Source organism: Tamandua tetradactyla, chromosome 4 (genome assembly GCF_023851605.1).
Source record: "Tamandua tetradactyla isolate mTamTet1 chromosome 4, mTamTet1.pri, whole genome shotgun sequence".
Taxonomy (NCBI): domain Eukaryota; kingdom Metazoa; phylum Chordata; class Mammalia; order Pilosa; family Myrmecophagidae; genus Tamandua; species Tamandua tetradactyla.
The window spans coordinates 108,994,835-109,019,212 of record NC_135330.1 but is presented as its reverse complement, the minus strand read 5'-3'; the positions used below and the strand labels follow the sequence as shown (position 1 = coordinate 109,019,212).

At 35.3% G+C, this 24,378-nt stretch overlaps 1 protein-coding gene and 1 pseudogene across 6 annotated transcripts in view; one reads left to right on the top strand and one right to left on the bottom strand.

Annotated features, from left to right (window-relative positions):
• Nucleotides 1–24,378, top strand: part of FNDC3A (fibronectin type III domain containing 3A) — a 254,767-nt gene that overhangs the window by 213,998 nt on the left and 16,391 nt on the right. For all 6 annotated transcript variants that reach the window (XM_077158213.1, XM_077158215.1, XM_077158211.1 and 3 more), the window contains 5 exons: nt 2,985–3,038; nt 5,078–5,202; nt 5,984–6,158; nt 7,723–7,809; nt 19,763–19,901. In XM_077158213.1, coding sequence (XP_077014328.1) covers nt 2,985–3,038; nt 5,078–5,202; nt 5,984–6,158; nt 7,723–7,809; nt 19,763–19,901 — 580 coding nt within the window. The remainder of the gene's footprint in view (nt 1–2,984; nt 3,039–5,077; nt 5,203–5,983; nt 6,159–7,722; nt 7,810–19,762; nt 19,902–24,378) is intronic.
• LOC143679445 (26S proteasome non-ATPase regulatory subunit 8 pseudogene) lies at nt 1,359–2,815 on the bottom strand (annotated as a pseudogene).

Below are 24,378 nucleotides of genomic sequence, written 5' to 3'. Positions count from 1 at the left end.
TAAAACCATTCCCCCAAATTTTCAAAACAGCCCCTAGAAAGGCGTACCACCCCTGTTAGCAACTGTTGATTTATAGGGAAAAAATAGTATCTTGCTTTATTTTTCTACTCTTACCTAAAGAGCAAAACTCAGGGCTAACATCTTTGGATGTTAGCATCTTCTACATCTTTGGAAAATTTGTGGCTTATTAATTGCTCAGCAGCATGTCAGTCCCTAATTCTTCTGAGTATATTACATGCTATGTGTATTTTAAAAAATGTATTAGTACATGTAAATTATGCAAATAAATTTGGTATATATACATTTTCATTGTTATGAAAGTATGACTAATATCATGTCACTTGTAGTAGCATTTTATTTATGAATATGCTCAGATCTTTTGCTTTGGTTGGAGAGTTAGGATAAAAGTTCAGTGTCCTTCATGTAGATTGGGTCTTCTAAAGAACACTTGCTCTTTATTCTGAAAATTAATTAAAATTTAATTCTGAAATTTCTATCTTTAACAGTAACCCAGTAAGCCTATAAAAGATGCCAACAGTGCTTTCTCTTCAAGTTGCCCATACTGATTGCCCAGGCATGCACCTTTCTAAAAATGTCCCTATATATACACATAATCAGCATGGTTGATACATATATATCATTGTTAATGGTTAGTGGTGGTTTTTTCCCCTATAGACCCAAGAATCACTGAAAATGAATAATAGTAAATGTCTGTGTTCTAGTTGGAAGAATATAATGTAATAATAATTGCTTTTAGCAGCAATTCCTTAAAAATAAAACATTCTGGTGTTTCTTTGTGAAAACTATATGAGATGCTTTTTTGCCAGGACAGATGGGAGTTTTTCTCTATCAAATAAGGTGTTAAAAAGGACTTTTTTGCACATGCCAATGTAGCTTTTTTTTTTTCATTTCAAAAGCTTGTTTAATCAGTTGCCAACATTTTAAGAATCAAAATGTTTCATACCCTTCTCTGAAAAAAAAACGTGATGCCCTGGCCCAGTGTCCCTGAATGTCCACATCTGGAAGAGTCCTTCAACCCATAGGTCCCTATCTCACTGGGCACCTGTAAGCATCTATGTTTGAGACCTGAGAAATGGCTGCTGGATAGAAGCCAATTCAGATGAGGGGTTATATTGCAGACTCTTCAGTGTGCCCAAAGTTATAAATTCTTCAGATATAAGAAAACCCTATAATGAAATCACTGTCTCCCACCATCCCACCCAAGGGCTTAGACAAGGGTCTAGAAGAGAGAATGCCAAGCCTTGTTTATGAGAGGAATCCCTTTACTGCAACTACATTAAATAATGCATGTCCTGTCCCTCTCCAATGCAGGGGGTGAGGGGGAAGAGGCAAGGGGCTCAGACTGTCATCTCCACCTGCTGGGCAAACTCTGTGACCTGTTTGGCCAGCTCCATGGAGGGAATGGTCATCTCTTCCAGCTTCTGCTGCTGGGTCACAAAGTTATTGCAGCTGTGGGGTCCAGGACCCACTCTTACTTCTTGGCATATTCTGTCAACTTTTGGGGTGTGTCCAAGAAGAGGATCCAGGCCTCAACAATGAAGATTTTCTTCTAGGCCTTTTCTGTGCCCCCAGCAATCTGATCCCAGATAGCATCAAGCAGAATGTCAGTGAAGAAGGTGTTGCCCTTGTCCAGGAACACTTGCTGTGGCTGCCCTCCATCAGTTGCTACTTGAGGCACACAGTGTGCTTGATGTAGATGTTGGTCAGGATGTCTTGTCAGGAAGCCATTCCAACTCTGGGTAGAACTCAGCCACCAGTTCTGAGGCAGCAGGAAGAGGAGGTTGAAGCCTGAGAGCTTATATGTGGGCTGACTCAGGGAGCTGCTCTTTGTAATCAAAGTAGGCCGTATGGTGCTCTCAGGAGGGTATGTCCTTGTATAGAATATTCTGCTGTCTCCAAATTGCAGTATGTCATCAGTGAGAGTCAGCTGCTGTTTGGTCAGCCTGGTTCCTGTGTGGGCAGGAAGCTGAACTTCAGCAGAACCAGCTTGAGGCAGCCCAGTCTTCCCCACACTTGCTAAGGTTGGGGCTTTTACAGAATCTACTCACTCTTGTGCTGCTCATACATCCTGGCTGCAGCTTGTAGTACTTCTCCAGAGGCTACAATGGGTCCCAAACTCTAACCCCACCACCCCATTCACCACCATGACTGCATCTTCCATGATATAACAGAGCTCCTGCCCAACATGGCATTATAATAAATTTCACTGAGTTCCTGTGTTATATTTAAGTGGGGTTGAGATATTTCCCAGCAAGTAACTTTTCCTGATAATTTAAGTTGGCCATTTAAGTACTAATATTTTGTACATTTTGATATTTTTAAGTAAATATTTCTAAAAAATTTCCTAGTTAAAACTTCATGTATTATGTCATCTTCTTAGAGTATTTGAAGTCAAGACCCAGGAGAAAAGATGCTAATTAACTGAAATAGGAACCACAAAATCCAAAGCAGTAAACCATTCATTCATTCATTCAATAAATATTTATTGTACACCTATAATGTGCCAAATATACAGTGAATTACATTTATTTTGCTTCTTTTGTACTTAAAGCATGCACATTTATAGATCATCTCATTTTAATCCCCATGACAACGATTGAGATAGGTTACTGTGTATTTGTTATTTAATAGCTATGGCAGTCAGTCTACAGCCTTGACTTCAATTCTAACTTGTAGTTATTAGCTCTGTGATCTTGGGTAGTGCTCTAGAACTCCATTTTCTTCATCTGTTTAATGAGAACAGTATTACACCAGACTTGGTGGAAGGATTAAATATGTGTGTTATATGAGACATACTTATATTTTTAATTCTTAATACACATTTTTCTAGAATTATGTCAGAGAGCACCTGCAACACAAATATCTTTAGATTAGATAGATCATCACATTAACATTTGCGGAAGTACTAATTGTATTCATTTTGTTTGTTTTTGTGTCTTTGTTTTTTTTTTTTTTTTTTTTAGGCACCTTGTGACAATGGTTCTAAAATTCAAAGCTTTATTTTAGAATGGGATGAGGTAAGTACTATGAATCTTTTTTTATATTTAATTCCTCAGAATGGTTTAAATTGTGTGTGTTTCCCCAGGCAGAAAGAACTATTTGTTGTAATGGTTTTTTTTCCTCTTTAAAATAATATTCCTAGACCATGCGACTCCCCCCCACAAAAACAACAACAAAGAACACCTCTTAGGGAGTACAAGGGTAGAATTCTCGCCTGCCATGCAAGACCTGGGCTGATTCCCAGCCCATGCACTTTCAAAAAAACAAACAAAAATTCAACAACTGATGCTGCATAATGGGGTACTTACATAGAAAAATAAAAACTATGAATGATTTCCATGTGGTATTAGAATAAATTAGTGTTCTTTAAAAAAATGACTAAATATCTGTTTCATTTCGTTTTTTCAACTAAACCATCATCAAAGCTGTCACTGAGATAATTACCTTGAGGATGGTAACCATTTTTTCAAATCAGCCTTAAAGGCAAATATATTTAGTTCCTATGGCTGCTGTTACAAAAAAATCACAAACTAGGTGGCTTAAAACAATACACATTATCTCTCATAGTTCTGGAAATGAGACATCCAAAATGAGTTTCACTGGGTTGCAAGCACGGTGTCCACATGACCATGTTCTCCTGGATTCTCTAGGGAAGAATCCACTTCCTTGCCTTTTCCAGGTCCCAGAAGCTGTCCTCATGCCTTGGCTCATGAATCTGCATCATATCACCTCTTCTCCCCCTGCTTCCATTGTCACATCACCACCTTCCTCTTCTGTCTTCAAATTTCCCACTGCCTCACTTTTAAGACATGATTACCTTTAGAGCTCATTTGCATAATGCTGGATAATCTCCCCATCCCAATATCCTTGGTTTAATCATATCTGCATAGTCCCCCTTACCTTTTAAGATACTGTTCACAGATTCCAGGGAATACAACCTAGATATACCTGGGGGGCCATTATTCAGCCTACCACAGCAAGGATATTGGGCTTATGGTTTAGTTCATTGTTTTGCTTTCAGTTATCGTGTTCTTTCCTGCCTTGATGCTTTACATCGTGGCTTAGAGGAGGGACTATAGAGAGTGGAAGAAATCCCTTTAATAATTTGGGGTTCAGCAGTATATGTAAAGGCATAAAGAGGTACAACTAAGATTTTATTCTCAAAGTGCTGAGAGAGTTCAGAATTAGGAAATATATTAATATACCACATTACCACATTAATGTAGAAGAAAAAAACCATATCATCTTGATAAATGATAGATATTTGATAAAACTTACTACCTATCCCAATTAAAACTAGAAGCAAATTAGAAAGATAATTCCTTATTTTATAAAAATAACCACCATTACTAAACAGTATTAGTGATAACAGCATTTTCTACTTAAACAACTATTAAAACTAATGGGAATTCAGTAAGATGGCCAGATACAGACTTAAGTTTTTCTTTAAAGCAGAAGACACCCCAATCAGTCTTTACCTCTACCAACACAATAAAGGAAAGTGAGGGGGAAGGAGAAACTTGTCCATTTTACTTAGAACCTTAAGTTTCTAAAACAGGTAATTATCCTGAGCTTCAGTGTTAAACCTAAGAAGTACCAGCTCCAGAGTTTTTACTTCATTGATACTTATCAGCTGTCTAGGTGAAGGGTTGGGGTAGAGACATTGTCTTAAAACTGTTTGTGTGGAACTTTTTATAGGTTGAAAAACCATAATTTTCCCTATCAAATATCACCTTATTTCTGACACTACTAGTCCCCCATAGAGATTGCAAGGTCCATACCTGGGAAGTGTTTATTTTGCTAAAACCAGAGGCTTAGCATTTGCTGAAACACAGCACATAATTCAAGAGGGTTTTCAAAGATACGTACTACGTACTCAATAGTTTCTGAATTCTGCATTTGATGAACTAAATTATATAAAGATGTAAGGTATCTCAGCCTTAAAGATGACTTTTAATATATACTAGCTAATATGTTACTATCAAGTAGGCATTGATGTACATTTATCTTTTTACAATAATGTACATGATACATAGTAATCAGCCATTTATTTTAGGGAAAAGGAAATGGAGAATTTTGTCAGTGTTACATGGGCCCACAGAAGCAATTTAAGATTACTAAACTGTCACCAGCCTTGGGTTGTAAATTTAGACTCTCGGCCAAAAATGACTATGGTACAAGGTAAGGTATATTTTATAAAGTAATAATAGATATTTTAGATTATCCAGTCAACTTCATTTGTATAAATTATTCATAGTCCGAATTATTTAGTAAAAACTCTGCTTAGTTTATCATTTTGTTGATATAGTGCTGTTATACTTAAAACATGTTATTAGCCTAGCAAAAGCTATAAGAGAATGCCTTAATTACACAGGGACCACTGGAAGGGCAAAAACTGGCAACTTTACCAAGATTTTCAAATAATATTGTAAATTATATCTTTATATATGACCAAGAGGTTTTTCTATTGATCCTCAACATGTGATTTCATTATATCATTAAAAATCCAGTGAACTCTAAGAACATCAGAGATAACCAATTTAAATAGAAATGCCAAGTCTGAGTTGTGTTGAAATTATTTTTTTTAAGTAGCTTTCTCTGCTCCCGTTTAAGGAGACAGATAGGTTTAATTATACAACTGAGAATTGAGGTTTCTGTTTCATATAAACACATTATATGAAAGTATATTTTAGTAGAAGAGTGTTAGGGTGCTCATTCTTTTTCTATAAACTAATCTTAAATTTTTTTCACTGGATAAATTAAGATAAAGGTTTAAAAATCTGAACATAACAGCATTTTTTAAAAGAATACTAATGCACTGTAGGTATCTGATCTAGTTACCATAAAGGTACTGTCAAATCCAAGATATATTATTTGGATTGTAATTAGTTATCAAACATCAATTCTTTAGTTATAAAAATATATTTTTTCATTCCTTGTTCAAAACCATTTGTTTCAACAGTGGTTTTAGTGAAGAAGTCTTATATTACACCTCAGGCTGTGCCCCTTCTATGCCACCAAGTCCTGTATTAACTAAGGCTGGAGTTACTTGGCTGTCCTTACAGTGGAGTAAACCCTCAGGAACACCGTCAGATGAAGGAATTTCTTACATTTTAGAGATGGAGGAGGAGACTTCAGTAAGTATGAATTATAATAGGGCATTTAAAATATATTTTAGTGTGGCATTATTCTTATATATATGTAATCCATTATACCACAGTAGTTAGCTTTTCCCCAGATCCTTTGAAGTCTTGGTTTGTTTTTGTTTGGGAGGGATAAGGAGTTTCTGTTTCCTTGACATATAGGAAATGGTTCTCTTTTTTGCATCTTTGCATGTATGTTTGTGTCAGATAACAGCATGGACTCATTTTAAATATATGGATATGTGCTGGTAAAAATAGAGGAGAATAGCACCATACCCTCTAGGCTAAGCAGCTTTAAAATATAAGGGAATTATGTGTCTGCTTTCTCCCTTTTCACACTGCTTCCCGCAGTGCCACAGAATATTTTTAAAGCCCCACATGCATCTCTGTAGTGCAAATGAATATAGTTCTATACTAGGGGCTCCTCTCCTATGATACAGAATCCAGCTGAATGAGAGTTAGGATGTATCTTATTAGTTCTGGGTATAGTTTCATGACTTTACAGAGCTACTTTGAGGCAGTAGACTCAAATATAGCATTGGTCCATTCCTAGATACATGCCCAGAAGAATTCAAAACACATGTTCCACAAAAATTTGGACATGAATAGCAGTACTATTCACACACAGTAGCCAAAAAGTGGGGACAACTCAAATGTCCTTCAACTGATAAATAGATAAACAAAATGTGGTCTAACCATACAGCAGAATATTGTTCAGAGATAAAAAGGAATGACATACTATTCATGCCGCAACATGAAAACATTATGCCAAAGAAAGAAGCCAGTTACCGAAGACCATGTATTTATTATACAATTCTGTTTAGATGAAATGTCCAGAATAGGTAACGTGATAAAGACAGAAAAGGGTATTAGTGGGTGGGCTGATAAAATATCCACAACAGGTGTGGCCTTTCTCTTTAGGTGATGAAAATCTTCTGGAATTAGATAGTGGTGTTGGTTGCACAGCCTTGTAAATATGCTAAAAACCAGTGAATTGTACACTTCAAAATGGTACATTTTATGATAGGTGATTTATGTCTCAATGTAAAAAAAATTTAAAAAGCTTCAGTAAAATAATGACAGCATTGCATTGTCTCTGGGGCTAAAAATAGTAATTCCAAACTGAATTGACATAACCAACCAGTTATTTATTCATCTAAACACAACTCTGTTCAGGGCATGTTAAATAGTTAATAATTCTATTAAGCTCCTGCAGTATCTCTCTGAGAAATCCCTATTGGTTCTAGGGATAAGCTAACTGATGATGAATTTACCATCAGCTCTGACTCTTTCCAAACCTACTTACTCCCTCAACACAAAGATTTTCTTTTGTTTACTCTATTTACTGACAAGTGGTTTCCTTCATCCTCCCACAAGTGTTTAGTAACAGTTCTGGGTCCATCCATTCAAGATAAGTGTCCAAGTGAAGATTACACCCAACGGCTTGAACCATATTGCACATGGGAGATGATAAAGGTCCTGGGTCTTCTCACAAATACTTGCTCTCTCCTGTTTCTGCTGTCAGGCATCTTGTGAAGTCTTTGTTTTCCCTTTCCAGGGATATGGTTTTAAACCTAAATATGATGGAGAAGATCTTGCTTACACAGTGAAAAATCTCAGACGTAGTACAAAGTATAAATTTAAGGTAAGCTTTGAAAGCTGTTAAAAGACTTGCTTCCTGTTCTTAGTCTTATTGTTCTCCTTTCATTTTAAAGCCATATGTATACCTCACTCCTTTGGTTTTAAGTCTTAAGTATTTTTGGCCTTTTCTAATGAGCTTTACTGTTTTACTGTCTTATAACAGTGTTACAACAATGCTTCTTAAACTTTACATATTTAAATTCAAAACCAGTTTTAATGTTTTGCTGGACTTTTACTTACATAAAGTAAGCAGACATCTTTTAAAAAAAAGATAGAGCATATCCACTCTGTTTTTGGCAGGGATATCTCAGAAAACAATACCATGTTTTTTTAATACAAAGTAATACTATGGTTTCAGTGCATTATACCAAGTGATGCACAGTGTCAATCCTTTCCCATTACTAGTAGCCATTAGATAAAGCTGATACCTGGTGTTTCTTCACTGTAGATATCATGTACTGTGTAAATATCTTGTTCCTCAGCTAACTTTTCTCTCATAAGTTTTAATACCCATTGACAATTTTTGCCTGAATGAAGTGATTGATGGTTGCCAAATGATGATTTTTTAATTTTATCATTTCTTCTCCACTTGTTAGTTGTCATTCTACTCTAAGAAGAAGCTTTCTCTTCTCCCCATTTATTTATATCAGTTTGGTTTCATGGATTCCTATTCATTCAATGGTTACATTTTATTTACTATTATTATTGGTTTTGAAGCTCAAATTGCCTCATATTTAGGAGGAGCTTCTTCAAGATGGCTTCTGAATCTTCTAGACATGTCCCCATCATTCTTTCTGGCCCAAGATATTCCAGCCCATCTTGTTCTTTCCTTGCTTGAGCCCTGGAACTGGCCATTTCTTGAAGCACCGTGATTCCTTTTAGTGGGCAATAGTATTTAGAAGCCAAGTTCAGTCAGGACTTGGGTTTATTTACTACTATAGGGGTATTGCTGCTCCCGGCACCCTCTCAGTGGACAGAGCTAGGAACAATATAGATATGTTTTGTTTGTGCACACATACACATAATAAACACACGTATATAATTTTTGTATACAAACACATTGACTTCTGTGTTTCTATACTGAGGTATTTTGAAAATCACGAGTTCATACCAGAATCCTCTAATGTTAACACCACAACCGAATTGTAGTTTTCTCCCTTTCTGTATTTCTAACTCTGTCATCAGCGAGAAACTTTGACCCAGTTATGTTCAGTATATTTATTAAATCAAACTCTTCCCTTTCCCCCCACACTCTTCACTAAGGTCCTGTTCAGGGTACTTGAATTCCTCTTAGGCAACTAAAACAAATGCTCATCTTGTTCAGCCTGTCTTTTGGTCTTTGGACTGAAAAGTTCCATTAGGAGGGTGGGGAGATTCTACATTTCATTCTAGCTTGCTTGAGGCAGTAGCAGACTTTGAAGATTCTTATACTATGGAGACTCCTGAAATTCTGTTGTCTTCCCTAGTATAGGATTATTCTAGGAAATTTTTTAGCCCCATGACTTTATTGGCTACATACACTGCTACTTCTTAGCAGACAATGATTTCTTTGCTTGAATTAGTTAATATACCAGTTAATATAAGCCAGTTTACATATTTATACAGAAGTTTTCCCAAGAATATAAAGGATGCCTTCTAGTTGTAAATTCAATATTTACGTTCTTACTAGTGCTTGTTTAATCAAATAATTTTAAATAAATAGTAGAAACCACTACAAATTCTTTTAACTTATTAAAGATACATTTTAATCCTTCTCTTAAGTATACCTTAGAAAGAAAATTTTAATAGTGGGGAATTTTATTATACAGTACATAATTTTATTTGTTAGGATTTATTTTATGCCATTCACTTCATTTTTTAAATTTCTGATAACTCTGGGTCATCTTAATTTCCAGATACAGTTTTATTATTTACAAAACTTGTAAAATATATAAGAAGTATCTATGTTAATTTCTAGTTTTCCTCATGTTGCACTGTACTTTTGCTTCAGTGATGATGATAATATCAACAGGTTTTCTAAAAGTTGTTAATGTCTTTATAATTCATTAAGTTTATATAATGTCTTTATAATTCTAATTCTGAGGATTAGAATTCTGCTACAGCAGGACTAAATGCACACATGCACACACACAAATGTGTTACGTTACTTAGTGATTCACTGTAAACAAATCACATAACAGTTTTTAATTAAGACTGAAATTACAGGGTAGGAGAGGTATACAATCAAAATCGGCATGGAAACAGTCAGTTACTTCAAAAGACACCCCTAAGAAACTGAAGTAGAAGTTGGAAAACAGTATGCCCCTAAGCTACTGCTTTGCAAATCACTGAATTAGAGGAAGGGGTTTTATGCTGTTTTATTTATATTGAATAAAAATTAAAATTTTAGTAAGATGTAGAGCAGTGGTTCTCAAACTGTAGTCACCAGACCATCATATAACATCACCTGGGAACTTGTTATAAATGTAAATTCACTAGCCCTATCCCAAATCTGTTGCCTCAAAAATTCTTGGGGTAGAGCTCAGCAGTTTTCTTTTTTAGCAGGCCCTCCAGATGATTATGAAGCTTGCCAAAATTTGAGAACCCTAATCTAGAGGGGGAAAAAAGAATAATAGGAAATTTTAAAAATGATTGTATAAAAGTTCTAGGAACTCAAACATTTATTTATTTATTTATGTGCTGGGGGATTTGAATCATTAAATCCTATTGCCTTGTCTCAGTCTTCCATTTCTAGCTTGACATTTCAGACTTCTCTTTCAAACAAGCATACCAAAATAGAATCTTAACACTCTAAAGAAATCTTTGAATACTAAACAAAAACATAAAAATATTAAAATATTTTTAAAAAGCATAATCCGGAAAATAATGACTAGTTATTATTATATTATATCCTACTAGATAGGATAGTATTTGCAAAAAATAAATAAATAAGCACCCTGTCATGCTGGAGACCCGGGTTTGATTCCTGGAGCCTGCATATACCAAAAAAAAAAAACTTCCTTTTTTCAATAATTTCGATAAAAGATAAGTTTTTTTTTAATGACCACATGATTAACATAAAACATAATTCTAATATGACCACATTTAAGAAATGCCAGAGTGCCAAGTTCTGAGAACAACCTAAGATACTCAAAACTAGAACAAAATGGAACAGTAAAAAAGTTGAAGGACAAAAAAAAGAGAGAAAATTTTAAAGCATAAGAAAGTAGTCAAATTCTTAAAATCATTTAAAGTTGAGGGGAATAAACAAGCAATTCTAATTCCCGTCAGAAACTACATTGGAAGCTAGGGTAGACCCTTGTGTCCAATTAAAAAAAAAATAGGATTAAAGGTTTCAGACTCCAGTGGCCAGTCCCTATAACTTTGGGCTACAGAAAACTGATGCCTTGCTTCCTGAAGTTTCTGAGAAATAGCTTTGTAAGAAGCAAGGCTTCTAAAGGTCAAGATATGACCACTTTGAACTGGGAACCATTAGACACTTTTTCCTCAGCTGGTTCCTCATTTTTGAGGTCATTTCATAGATGGAGAGAAATCAAAACAGTTAGTATCTGAATCTGTCCACTTCTTTTATGTTCTGTCCTTGTAATTCGCTGTATATCAGCATCTCTGACAGTACATAGTCATCTCCCTTTCCTACTTCTCATCTTACCTAGTGTCATTTTATGATATGCCTTCCTTTCTCCTCTGCTCTAAATCTAAGTTTGTCCAAATTTAGTCTTTAGCTCTTCTTGGTAGTATATCCTTTTGCCTCTTAGATACATCATCTCTCTGCCTTCTCAGCTGTCACTTCTGTTCTAGAGAATACTAAATCTGAGAAACTATTCTGTATCTAACTGCATTCAGAGTGTCATCTCATCTTCCAATCTGAATTATATTCTTTTTTTTTCTTTAATTTTGTTTTATAAGCATTCCCCCTACCCCTATCCCCCGTTTCTCCTGGTAACCTCTAATCTTTCTAGCTCTGCTGGTTTGCTACTTCTGGATATCTCTTATAAGTGATAAACATTTTTTGTCCTTATGTGCCTTGTCTGTTTCACTGAGCATAATGTTTTCAAGTTTCTTCCATGTTGTAGCATGTCTTATAATTCATCCTTTCTTATGGCTGATAATATTCCACTGTGTGTTTGTACCACTTTTTGTGAACACGCTTGGATATTTTCCACCTTTTGGCTATTGTAAATTATGGTGCTATAAACATGGGTGTACAAGAATCTGTTTGAGACTCTGATTTCACTCTCTTGTGATATATACCTAGAAGTGGAATTGCTAGATCATATGGTAATTCTGTATTTAATTTTCTGAGGAATTGCCATAATGCATTCCACAGTGGCTGTTACCATTTTACATTCCCACCAACAGTGCGCTGGAGTCCAATTTCTCCACATCCTCTCCGGCATTTATTTCTAGCCATCCTTGTGGATGTGAAGTGGCATCTCATTGTGGTTTTTGATTTGCACTTGCCTAATGGCTAATGATGTTGAGCATCGTTTCATCAGCCAATTGTATTGTTGTCTTTGGAGAAATATCTATTCAAGTCCTGTGCCTATTTTTTTAGTTGTGTGGTTTGTTTTTTTGCTATTGCATTGTAAAAGTTCTTTATATGTGCTGGATCTTCAGCTCTTATCTAGTATATGGTGTGCAACTATTTTCTCCCATACTGTAGGTTGTCCTTTTACTTTCTTGATAATTTCCTTCAGTGCACAGAAGTTTTTCATTTTGATGAAGTCAGATTTATCATTTCTTATGTTGCTCATGCATTTGGTGTCATATCTAAGAATCCATTGCCAAATCCCAAGCCATGAAAATTTGCCCGTTACTGTCTTCTAAGAGTTTTATACTTCCAGCTTATTTTTAGGTCCTTGATCGATTTTGAGTTGATTTTTTTTTTATGTGTTGTAAGGTAAAAGTGTCTTAACTTCATTCTCCTGATTATGTATAAGCAATTTTCTAAACACCATTTCTTAAAGAGACTGTTCTTTCCTCACTGCATGTATTTTGCACTCTAGTCAGAAATTTCTCTTTGATCTGGGTATGTTTCTTTTTGAAACAGTGAAAATTGTTTAAAATCATGATTGTACAACTTAGTGAGGATACTATGAGACATTGTTTATTTGGGATAGAATATATGTTATGTGAATATATTGCAACAAAATCTGCAGATTCAAAATAAATAAATAAACTAATAAGCAGAAAAACTCAAGTGCTAAAGAAAATGTTGGTAGATTACCAGAATGGTGCAGCCCTTCCGAAGGGTAATGTAACAGATCCACAGGAGGCTAAATATTTCATCATCATATGATTAGACAACCCCATTACTGGGAATATGCTCAAAATAACAGAAAGCAGAAACTCAAATAGACATTTGCACACTGATGTTTAATGGCTATGTTAATCATAATACCGAATGAATGGAGGAGGCTGAAGGGTACATCTACTGAGAAGCAGAAGGACAAACTGTGGTGTATACGTACAATGGAATATTGTGCAACTACAGAAAGGAATGAAGTTGTTAGGCATGCAGTGAGGGGAATGAACATTGAGAACATCGGTTGAGCAAAATAAGCCAGGAACAAAAGGACAAATCTTGTATGGTCTTTTTTAGAAAATACTTTAAAGAAAATTAGGGCCTAGATTGTAAGCTCTTACAGCAGTAACATTTATTCCTGAGCTTTACGTCTTATTTCTAAATGTTGAGATGCTGTGCTCTGTGTATAACCCAGTATTTCCCTGGAACTTTCTATCTGTGTGACACCTAAGACTCAGAGTACTGCAGCTCTGAAAGTCAGCATTACTCCATATAGCAACTGTTGAAGAAGTCTAAAATGAAATCAGACTTCAGTTAGAGATGATAAATACAGGAGGTCTTTTTTTTGTTTTTATTGTTCAATCTATTTGCTTCTTGTCTGAAACAATTAGATTCCTTAATCTGACAGAACTTTGTAAATATAGATTGTCCAACCTCAGAATAACACGTAATTTGCAATTCTTATTAATTTTTTATTCCCTAGTGACTGTTCACTTATTGTAATAGTAACTAATATGCGTAATTTGTCACAGTGAAACCCACAAAATTTTTACACCATTCACGAAAGAAGAGTTGACCTTGACGCATAGTGCCGTGTCTCCTACATTCTTAGAATTCTTTCTAAGCTGATCTGGTTTAGAACAAAGGTAAATCAGAATGCAGCGTAAAGGATTGTATTGTCTGTATTTTAGAACTTCACCTACTGTATAAGATGAAAGGAAGAGATGTTTGTTTAGTCCCAAACTAAAAATTTTATGTAGCACACAATCTAATTTAATCTGTCTGGCCAGTTAATTTAAACAGCCTAAATACATGGAACCTAGAATTGGGAGTGAAATCTTGTAATTTTGTATAGCTTAATGTAATACCCTGATACATTCCATAGTATGTTGAGCCAATAATTAAAAAGTATTGCCAAAGTCACTTGAGAGACTAGAGAAAAAATATGGCACTATTAAACTTCCCCACCTGGGAAATTCTCAAACATTGGGGACTCCCAAGTTCATAGTCCAAGCCCTTGATCTTGAGGCTTGTTCTTATGAAACTTATTTCTGTAATGTGGAAGCTACGTTTACCTATAATTATGCTCAAGGGTCACTTCCAGAGAACCTCTTGTTGCTCAGATATTGCCCCTCTCCCTAAGCCCAATACTGCAAATAAACTCATTACTGTACCCCTATGTGGAACATGACTTCCAGGGGTATAAATTTCCCTGGCAACACGGGACATGACTCCCAGAGATGAGTCATGGAATTGACAATGCCTGCCTGACCAAAAGGGGAACAGAAATGTCACAAAATAAGGTATCAATGGTTAAGAGATTTCAAATAGAGTCAAAAAGTGATTCTGAAGGCTACTCTTATATGTGTTTCACTAAGTTTATTTTTCAGAAACTTAAAACTTTCAGATGGTTCCTATTTCAGATAAACCCTGAAACACAGAGACACCAGTCTTTCCAAGAACATCAACTGGTTGTATCCCCCTACCACATAATATCAACACTCCTTTTCAACATGAAGAAGTTAGAACAGTCAGTGCCCAAATATTCCTGAAGATTGGGAGAAGGATCAAATGAGAGGGAGGCATTTTAATGAGAAGATAGGATTTAACAAATGTTGTGACTACTGAATCACTATACTGATATTTCTTGTTAGTCTCTAGTGTATATTTGAACAACTAGAAGGAGATACCTGAAATTTTGTTACTGTAACCCATACCATACTTTGAAATTTGCTCTTAACCACTTGTTAGGTAATACTTTGAGATTTATCACTTTTCTTCATATGTTACATTTTATAATAAAAATGCCTTTTTAAAAAAATCAACTTGCCATAGATTAATAGGTCTGTTTCTGAACTTTAAATTCTATGCATTGATCTATTGGTGTATCTTTATGCTTATGCCATATTGCTTTGATTACTATAGCTTTGTATAGTACATTTTCAAGTGTCAGTCCTACAACCTTGTTCTTCTCTTTGAAGATTGTTTTGGCTGCTCAGATACCCTTGCAGTTCCATATGAATTTGAAGATCAGTCTCTCCTTTTCTGGAAGAAAAAAAAAAAAAGGCTGCTGAAATATTTATAGGGATTACAATGAATTTATATATTGCTTTGGGTAATGTTGACATATAAACGGTATTAACTCTTCCAATCCATAAATATGGGAGGGTTTTTTTTATTGTTTTCTTGTCTGAAACAATTAGATTCCTTAATCTGACAGAACTTTGTAAATATAGATTGTCCAACCTCAGAATAACATGTAATTTGCAATTCTCATTAATTTTTCTTTCCCTGGTAACTGTTCACTTATTGTAATAGTAACTAATATGTGTAATTTGTCACAGTGAAACCCACAAAATTTTTACATCATTCACGAAAGAAGAGTTGACCTTGACACATAGTGCCCTATCTCCTACATTCTTAGAATTCTTTCTCAAGTTTATTCTTTAGTTAACTCATCTCAGACATGGTGGGCAGTAGTTATGAATGGACATTATTCAAGGAAGAGATCTCCCAGGAAAATTTATGTCACAAACAAAATGATCTCTATGATCTACTGATCACCTGTTTTTCTGTTAATAAACCACACAAAGCTTGTCTAAGTAAAACTAAATAGTACAGTGGTGGCTCAGTGGCAGAATTCTCACCTGCCATGCTGGAGACCTGGGTTCATTTCCCAATATCTGCCCATGCAAAAAACAAACAAAAATATCTGCTGCCAAAACCAAGGACAAAATCAAAGAATACAAAAACCAGTAAACCAGATAAACCATTCTGTATTTCATACAGAACACACAGGAATAAATTTTTGAATATGGGAGGTCTTGCCATTTATTTGGGTCTTCTTTAATTTCTTTCAGCAGTGTTTTGTAGTTTTCAGAATACAAGTTAAATTTATTCCTAGATATTTCACTTTTTTAGATGCTATTGTAAATGGAATTTTCATAATTTCCTCTTCAGATTTTTCATTGCTAATATAGGTACACAGTTGATTTTTGTGTGTTGAAAAAACACAATTGCCACTTTGCTGGACTCATTTATTAGTTCTAATAGTTTTCTTGTGAATTTTTTTAGTTTCTTATATCTAAGATCACATTGTCTACAAACGGAGATAGTTTTACTTCTTCCTTTGCAATTTAGATACCTTTTGTTTATTTTTCTTACATAATTGATCTGGCAATAACTTTAGTGCGATATTGAATTGTAGTAGTAAAACAGCCATCCTTTCCTCATCCCTGAATTTAGGATGATTATTTTTGACGACTCTTAAATGTAGAAGGTTTAAGCAAATATTGTCCATGTTGAAAAGTGTTTTGAAACCCTTTGTTGTCTAATATAACCCCTTTGTTGTCTAATTTGTAAATCAGCAGAGTGAGAAAACATTTGGAAAATCCATATGAATATGTGGAAGAAATGAGGAAACCTGAGTAAAATTGAACAATTAGACTTAATTTTACAGAGTTCTGATGGGATGCATGAATTATTTGGCATAGTACATAACTCAGATCCCTATCTATATCATATCATTCATGTAGTAGCATAGCAGTCCCCATTTATGAGCCATTCATTCAGCCAATAATTATTAAACATCTACTCTATGCTAAGCACTGCTCGAAGCACTGAGAATGTAGCATATTAAAAATGTAATACAGAATATTAGAAAACAGCTAATATTCTCCTGGGGAAAATAGAAAAACACATAGGAAAACAAATATCAGATAGTGATAAGTGCTGGGCATGTTAATTAAAATAGGTGAGGTGGTAGAGCATGACTTGTTAGTCAAAGAAGTCTTCTTTGAAGTGACATTTAAACAAATTTGAATAACAAGGAGGTAGGCATGTCAAGATTAGAAGGAAGAACATTCCAGGCAGAGGAAATAACTGCCATTGCAAAGACCCTAAAGTCAGGTAAGTGGAATTATATAGACTTAATGGGCCATGATAAGGAATTTGGATTGCAGTTTAAGTAAGATGGAAAGTCATTGGAGAGTTGTGAGCAGAGAGTTGTTAAGGTCCCTCTGGCTGCTGTGTAGAAAGTAGATAGTGTAGAGGGTAGAATGGAAGGTGGTAAACTAGTTAGTGCATTCTATCAGGAATGCAGATCCCTTGAGCATTAGTTGTACTTAATGACTGGGATATGGGAGGCTTTGATGAAGGTGGTAGTTGTGGTGGTAGACTTGGCAGGATTTACTAACAGATTTGAAGTGGAAGTTTAGAGGAAGAAAAATCAAGGCTGTCTCCTAGATATTTGGCTTACGTTACTGGGTAGATGGTAGTACTTTTTTACCAAGGGAAGGGGCAGGTTTTGAAAAGAGAAGATCATGGCTTGATTTTGGACTTGGGGAGGTTTAAGTTCAGTAGGGGAGACACAGTAAATAATAAGTAAATATATAATATGAAAAATTATAATACCCAGATGCTTGATCATCTGTAGCTGAATAACATTACCCCAAAACTTAGTGGCTTAAAATTATGAACATTTATTAACTCCCAGTTTCCGTGTGGGTCATGAATTCAGGACCTGCTTAGCTAGGTGGTTCTCATGCAGGGTCTCTGTGAGGTTGCAGTGAAGATGTCAGCTGGACTTGCAGCCACCTGAAGTCTTGCCTGGTACTGGAGGGGCTACTTCAAGCTCACTCAAATAGTAATTGCCAGGAGCTCTCAGTTACCCTCTGTTGGCTGGAAGCCTCAGTTCTAGGCTTCTCCACAGGAAAGTTACACACCATCATTTCTGCTACATTTTATTCAGTTAAAAAAAAAAAGATAAGTCATTCACCTGAGACTCAGTTAAAAGAGTTCTCCAGCTCTGAAAGTCAGCATTACTCCGTTCAATAACTGTTAAAGAAGCTGAAAAAGAGATCAAACTTCAGTTAGAGGTATGAATAAAACAGACTTGGTTAGGACTAAAGTAGATCCGAATATAGGGTAAAGGATGATAGTGCCTGTATTTCAACTCCTGTGTGAGACCAAAAGAAGAGATGTTTATTTGGTACAAAATTTGTATTTTCTGTAACACACTGTCTAATCTATATGGTCAGTTGATTTAAACAACATAGTTACATGAAATTTAAAATAGGGAATGAGACCTTGTTATTCTCTACAGTTTAATGAAATACCCCAATACATCCCAGAGCATCTTGAGCAAGAAATAAAAAAAGTATTAGCAAAGTCCTCCTGAGGGACTGGGGAACAGTATGGAAATATTAAACTTCCCCATCTCGGGAATTCCTGATATACTTACAAGCATTTGGGGCTCCCAGTTAGTAAGTCAAGCCCTCGATCTTGGGGCTTGCCCTTATGAAGCTTACTCCTGAAAAGAAGCAGCTAAGACTACTTCTAATTATGCCTAAGAATTATACCCCAGAGAATCTCTTTTGTTGCTCAGATGTGACCTCTCTCTCAGCCAACTCTGGCAAATAAACTCATTACTCTCCACCTCCCAGGGTGAGGCCCTGGCATCATGGAATTGAGAATGCCTTCTAAACCAAAAGGAAGAAAAGAAATTAAAATAAGATTTCAGTGGCAAAGAGATTTCAGATAGAGCTCAGAGATCATTCTGGAGTTTATTCTTACGCAGTATACAGATATTCCTTTTTAGCTTCTAGTGCATTAGATAGCTAGAAGGAAATACATGAAGCTGTGATTGTAATCCAATAGACTTGCTTCTTGATGATGATTGTATAACTATATAGTTTTTACAGTGTAACCATGTGATTGTGAAAACTTTGTGATTGACACTCTATGGTACATAGTAATAGAATAATGATTAGACAGGTAAACAGGTAGGTAGACAGATAAGCCAGACAGGTAGATGAAGGGATAAGGGATATGGGACGTTTGGGGTGTTCTTTATTTTTTTTGTTTAATTTTTTAGAGTAATGAAAGTATTCTAAAATTGATTGTGGTGATGAATCCACAACTATATGATGATACTGTGAGCCACTGTATACTTTGGATGAGTTATGGTTTTTTAATACATCTCAATAAAATTTCATTTAAAATAAAACAGATGCAGTTTATGAAAAAAAAACCAAGTCATTAAGTACAACTCATGCTCAAGGGATTTGACATGTATCATCTTTTATGAACATGCTTTTAAACCCCCAAAGAATAGTAAAAGAATAGGTATAGCAAGCCTAAAATCTCTCCCAAACTGTCAGATTCTAGCTTGTTCCTGTAATGGCTCTCCTGTTCAGTATCAAAATGTTAGAGTTATACGTTTATTCCCAGGACTAACTCTAATAGGGGACTATTCCTGAGTACTTTTCATATATGCTGAATCTCGTTGAAGACAAGTTCTCACGTAAGTCTTCATAGTCTGAAAACTTATTACTGTATCGTTTGATGGAATCTGTCTCTCATCACTTTATTCATTAAGCCAATATCTTTTAAGTATCAAACTTACTATTTTATGTCTGTATTCTCATCATAGGTTATTGCTTACAACTCAGAAGGTAAAAGTAATCCAAGTGATGTCGTGGAATTTTCTACATGCCCTGATAAACCAGGAGTACCTGTAAAGCCTTCCATTAAAGGGAAGATACATTCACACAGTTTTAAAATTACTTGGGGTAAGATATACATCTTGTGCATTATTAGTTTTGAATTTGATTAAAGTAATTTCAATATGAAGATAATTTTAAGATATTTGAGTAAATTTGTTAGCCCAAACCAGTACAGTAAGAAATATGAATCATTGATTGTTTAGGAATCTTTCTGTAGAAAGCTGTCTACTTATACATTGTGAATTCAGACAGGAGACACTTAAGAGGCACAATAGGGTTATGAGCAGTGGTAGCACTGTGTGATGTCAGATAACTGATTTTTTTAGCCAGTTATCTGGGTTTCTCCTGGCTTTGATGAGAAATGAGAATCATTTAAAATGAACATTAATCAAGTGCCTGTTTATGTATTAGTTACTTTATTAGTTATTGGAAAAACAACGAATGGATGATCTTGGTTCTTGCCTAAAGATTCAGGCCAATAAAAATATTTTGGTGATATTTATAAAATATGCAAAAAATCTAAACATCCTTGAAGTCTGAACTGAGTGATTGGTTTTAGAAATTGATACTATCCATACAATGGAATATTGTGCAGCCATGAAAAATACTGTAGAGACTCCACAAAGGCGTAACACCGACCTGCTGCTACAGCTGTACGCATGCACACAAAGGGCCCCATGGCTTAGACCAGCACACACCAAGATTATGTCCCCCAGACCAGTGCACCCACACAGCTGCATCCTCCCTGGCCACTGGGCATCCATATTCACAAGTACCAGCATAACATCCCCAACCTGTGCTGAAACAAATCACCATACTGAGTGTTCGTGCCCTGCTCCCTGCTGTACAACCATCCCACAAACACAAAGCCTTAGACTACTGAAAGAAATCAACTTCCAAAGTAAATCAATCAAGATATCTACATGCAGCAAAGGCAGTGAAAGATCACTTATGCATGTCACAATGCAGACTCATATACTCTGCCTAATGACCACATTAAAACACCTGAGGAGACAGACGTTGAAACAACTAACCAAAGATATTCATACAACCCTACTTAATAAAATAAGTGGGATAGCAAATGACATAAAGGCGATCAAGAAGACAGTAGACGAGCACTAAGAGAAATTTGAAACAATAAATAGAAAAATAGCCCAAATCACAAAGATTAAAGACTCTGTTAACCAAATAAAAAACATACTAGAGGCACATAACACCAGATTTGAAGAGACAGAAGAAAGAGTAAGTGATATAGAGGACAGGATAATTGACTTCGAAGACTCAAAATTGCAAAAAAGATGGAAAAATTGAATGAGAACACAGGGAAATGATAGACAAAACAAAGCACACAAATGTAAGAATCATTGGTGTCCCAGAAAGAAGAGAGAAGAGTAAAGGGCTAGGAAGAATAGTTGAGGATATAATGGGGGAAAACTTCCTAACCTTCATAAAGGACATAAATATACAAGTCAGAGAAACCCAAAGAACTCCAAACAGAATAAATCCAAATAGGCCTTCCCCAAGGCACATATACTAATCAGTTTGTCTTATGTTGAAGAGAAGCAGAAAATCCTGAAAGCGGCAAGAGAAAAACAATCTACTACATACAAGGGAAATCAAATAAGACTGAGTTCAGACTACTCACCTAGCACACTGGAGGTGAGAAGGCAGTGGTATGATATATTCAAGATCCTAAAAGAGAAAGAATTCTGTACCCAGCCAAATTGTCCTTTAAAACTGAAGGAAGATTAAAGCGTTCACAGACAAAGAAGTCCTGAAAGAATTTGTCAATAAGAAACCGGCCCTACAAGAAATAGTAAAAGGAGTTCTGCCAGCTGAGGAGAGGGAGGTCTGGAGATGGGCACGGAATTCAAGAGTATCACTAAGGGTAATTAAAGAATACAAAGAGAAAGAGAGAAAAGAATATATAGATCTGTCAAATAAAATTGAAAAGATAAGATGTTGCAAAGAGATGGAAACAGCCAAAATCTCCATCAACAGAAGAGTGGCTAAACAAACTGTGGTATATACATACGATGGAATATTATGCAGCTTTAAGACAAGATAAACTTATGAACCATGTAATAACATGGATGGACCTAGAGAATATTATGCTTAGTGAATCCAGCCAAAAACTAAAGGACAAATACTGTATGGTTCCACTGATGTGAACGGACATTCGAGAATAAACTTGAAATATGTCATTGGTAACAGAGTTCAGCAGGAGTTAGAAACAGGGTAAGACAATGGGTAATTGAAGCTGAAGGGATACAGACTGTGCAACAGGACTAGATACAAAAACTCAAAAATGGACAGCACAATAATACCTAATTGTAAAGTAATCATGTTAAAACACTGAATGAAGCTGCATCTGAGCTATAGGTTTTTGTTTTGTTTTGTTTTGTTTTGTTTTGATTTTACTATTATTACTTTTATTTTTTTCTCTATATTAACATTCTATATCTTTTTCGGTTATGTTGCTAGTTCTTCTAAACCAATGCAAATGTACTAAGAAATGATGATCATGCATCTATGTGATGATGTTAAGAATTAATGATTGCATGTGTAGAATGGTATGATCTCTAAATGTTGGGTTAATTTCTTTTTTTCCGTTAATTAAAAAAAAAAAAAAAGAGAAGGGATAATTGGAGATGAAGGGATACAGACTGTACAACGGGACTGGATATAAAAACTCAGAAATGGACAGCACAATACTACCCAATTGTAATGCAATTATGTTAAAACACTGAATGAAGCTGCATGTGAGGTATAGGTTTTTTGTTTTTGTTTTTTTTGTTTTTTTTTCTTTCTATTATTGTTTTAATTCTTATTCTGTTGTCTTTTTATTTCTTTTTCTAAATCGATGCAAATGTACTAAGAAATGATGAATATGCAACTATGTGATGTTATTAAGAATTACTGATTGTACATGTAGATTGGAATGATTTCTAATTGTTTTGTTAATTCTTTTTTTAATTAATAAAAAAAAAAATATTAAAACCAAAAAAAAAAAAAAAAAAAGATAAGATGGTGGAATCAAGAAATGCCTTTTCAGTAATAACTTTGAATGTTAACAGACTAAACTTTACCAGTTAAAAGATACAGACTGGCAGAATGGATTAAGAAACATAATCTAGCTATGTGCTGTTTACGAGAGACTCATCTTAGACACAGGATACGAATAGATTGAAAGTGAAAGAATGGAAAAAGATCTTCCATGCAAGTTGTAACCAAAAGAAAGCAGGAGTATCTATACTAATAGCAGACAAAATAGACTTTAAATGTAAAGACATCATCAGAGACAAAAAAGAACACTGTATTCTTAATTACAGGATCAATTCACCAAGAAGATATAACAATCAAATGTTTATGCTCCCAATCAAGGAGCTCCAAAGTACCACGAGTCAGACATTGGCAAAACTGAAGGGAGTGATATATGTTTCAATAATAATAATAGGAGACTTACGCCACTCTCCTCTATAGATAGAACAACCAAAGAGAAGATCAGCAAGAAAATAGAGGTGTTGATTGGTTTTCTGTCTCTTGGGAACAGGTTAGGCATGCCTATAGGTAGTCTAAGCTTCTACGTTGCTTATATAAGCTTCACAAGAGTAAGCCTCATGATTGAGGGCATGGCCTATTGATTTGGGTGTCCCTAAAGTTTGACACATTATCAGGGGATTCCCTGATGGTAAGGTTTAATAGTTACACAGTCTTTCTCCCCTCCCTCAGGGGACTTTGCCAATACTTTTTGATTATCTGGTTAATATACTCTAGGATGCTTCCAGGCATTACAATAATCTATACAGGATTAAAAGACCTCTTTCTCATTCTGTGCTCTCTGTATTTCAGTTGTTCAAATGAGCTACACAGATAGGTTGAATTAGATTATGCACTACAGAAAATTTCAGTCCTAGATCAAATAAACCTTTCTTCCATTGGTCTCAAAGAGTATATGTGGTTCTAAAATACAGACGCTGTCTTCCTTACCCCTATATTCTGAATTACTTTAACCCCAACCTGTTCGGCTTCATTCTCTTAGATATCTAAATAGCAGGTTTTATATAACAGCCTCTCAAAATCCAGAAATAATAATCATCACTCTGGACTTAATGTGTCTGCTCTAAAAGCTTACAATCCAGGTCCCTGTTTTCTTATAAGCATTTTCTAAAGGTGACTATACCATTGTTATTTTTGTTTCTGAATTATTTTGTCTCACCAAATATCCCACATGTTCATTCACATCATTGCATGCCTCACGACAATGCTCCTTCTCATAGCAGCACAGCCTTCGTTTATAAGTATACACCATTGTTCGCCATTCTATTTCTCTGTCAGTGCATCCTTCAGCCACCTGCATTCATCAGGCATCATGTAGAGGGTCCAAAATTCACAGTCCATCAACATTCTCAATTTTAGATAATTTCATTGTTCCCAATGTTCATTGTTGCTCAGATGTGGCCACAGTCTCCCTAAGCCCAGCTCTGCAAGTGAAATCATTTACCTCCCTGCTACATGGGACATGACATTCAGGGGTGAAAGT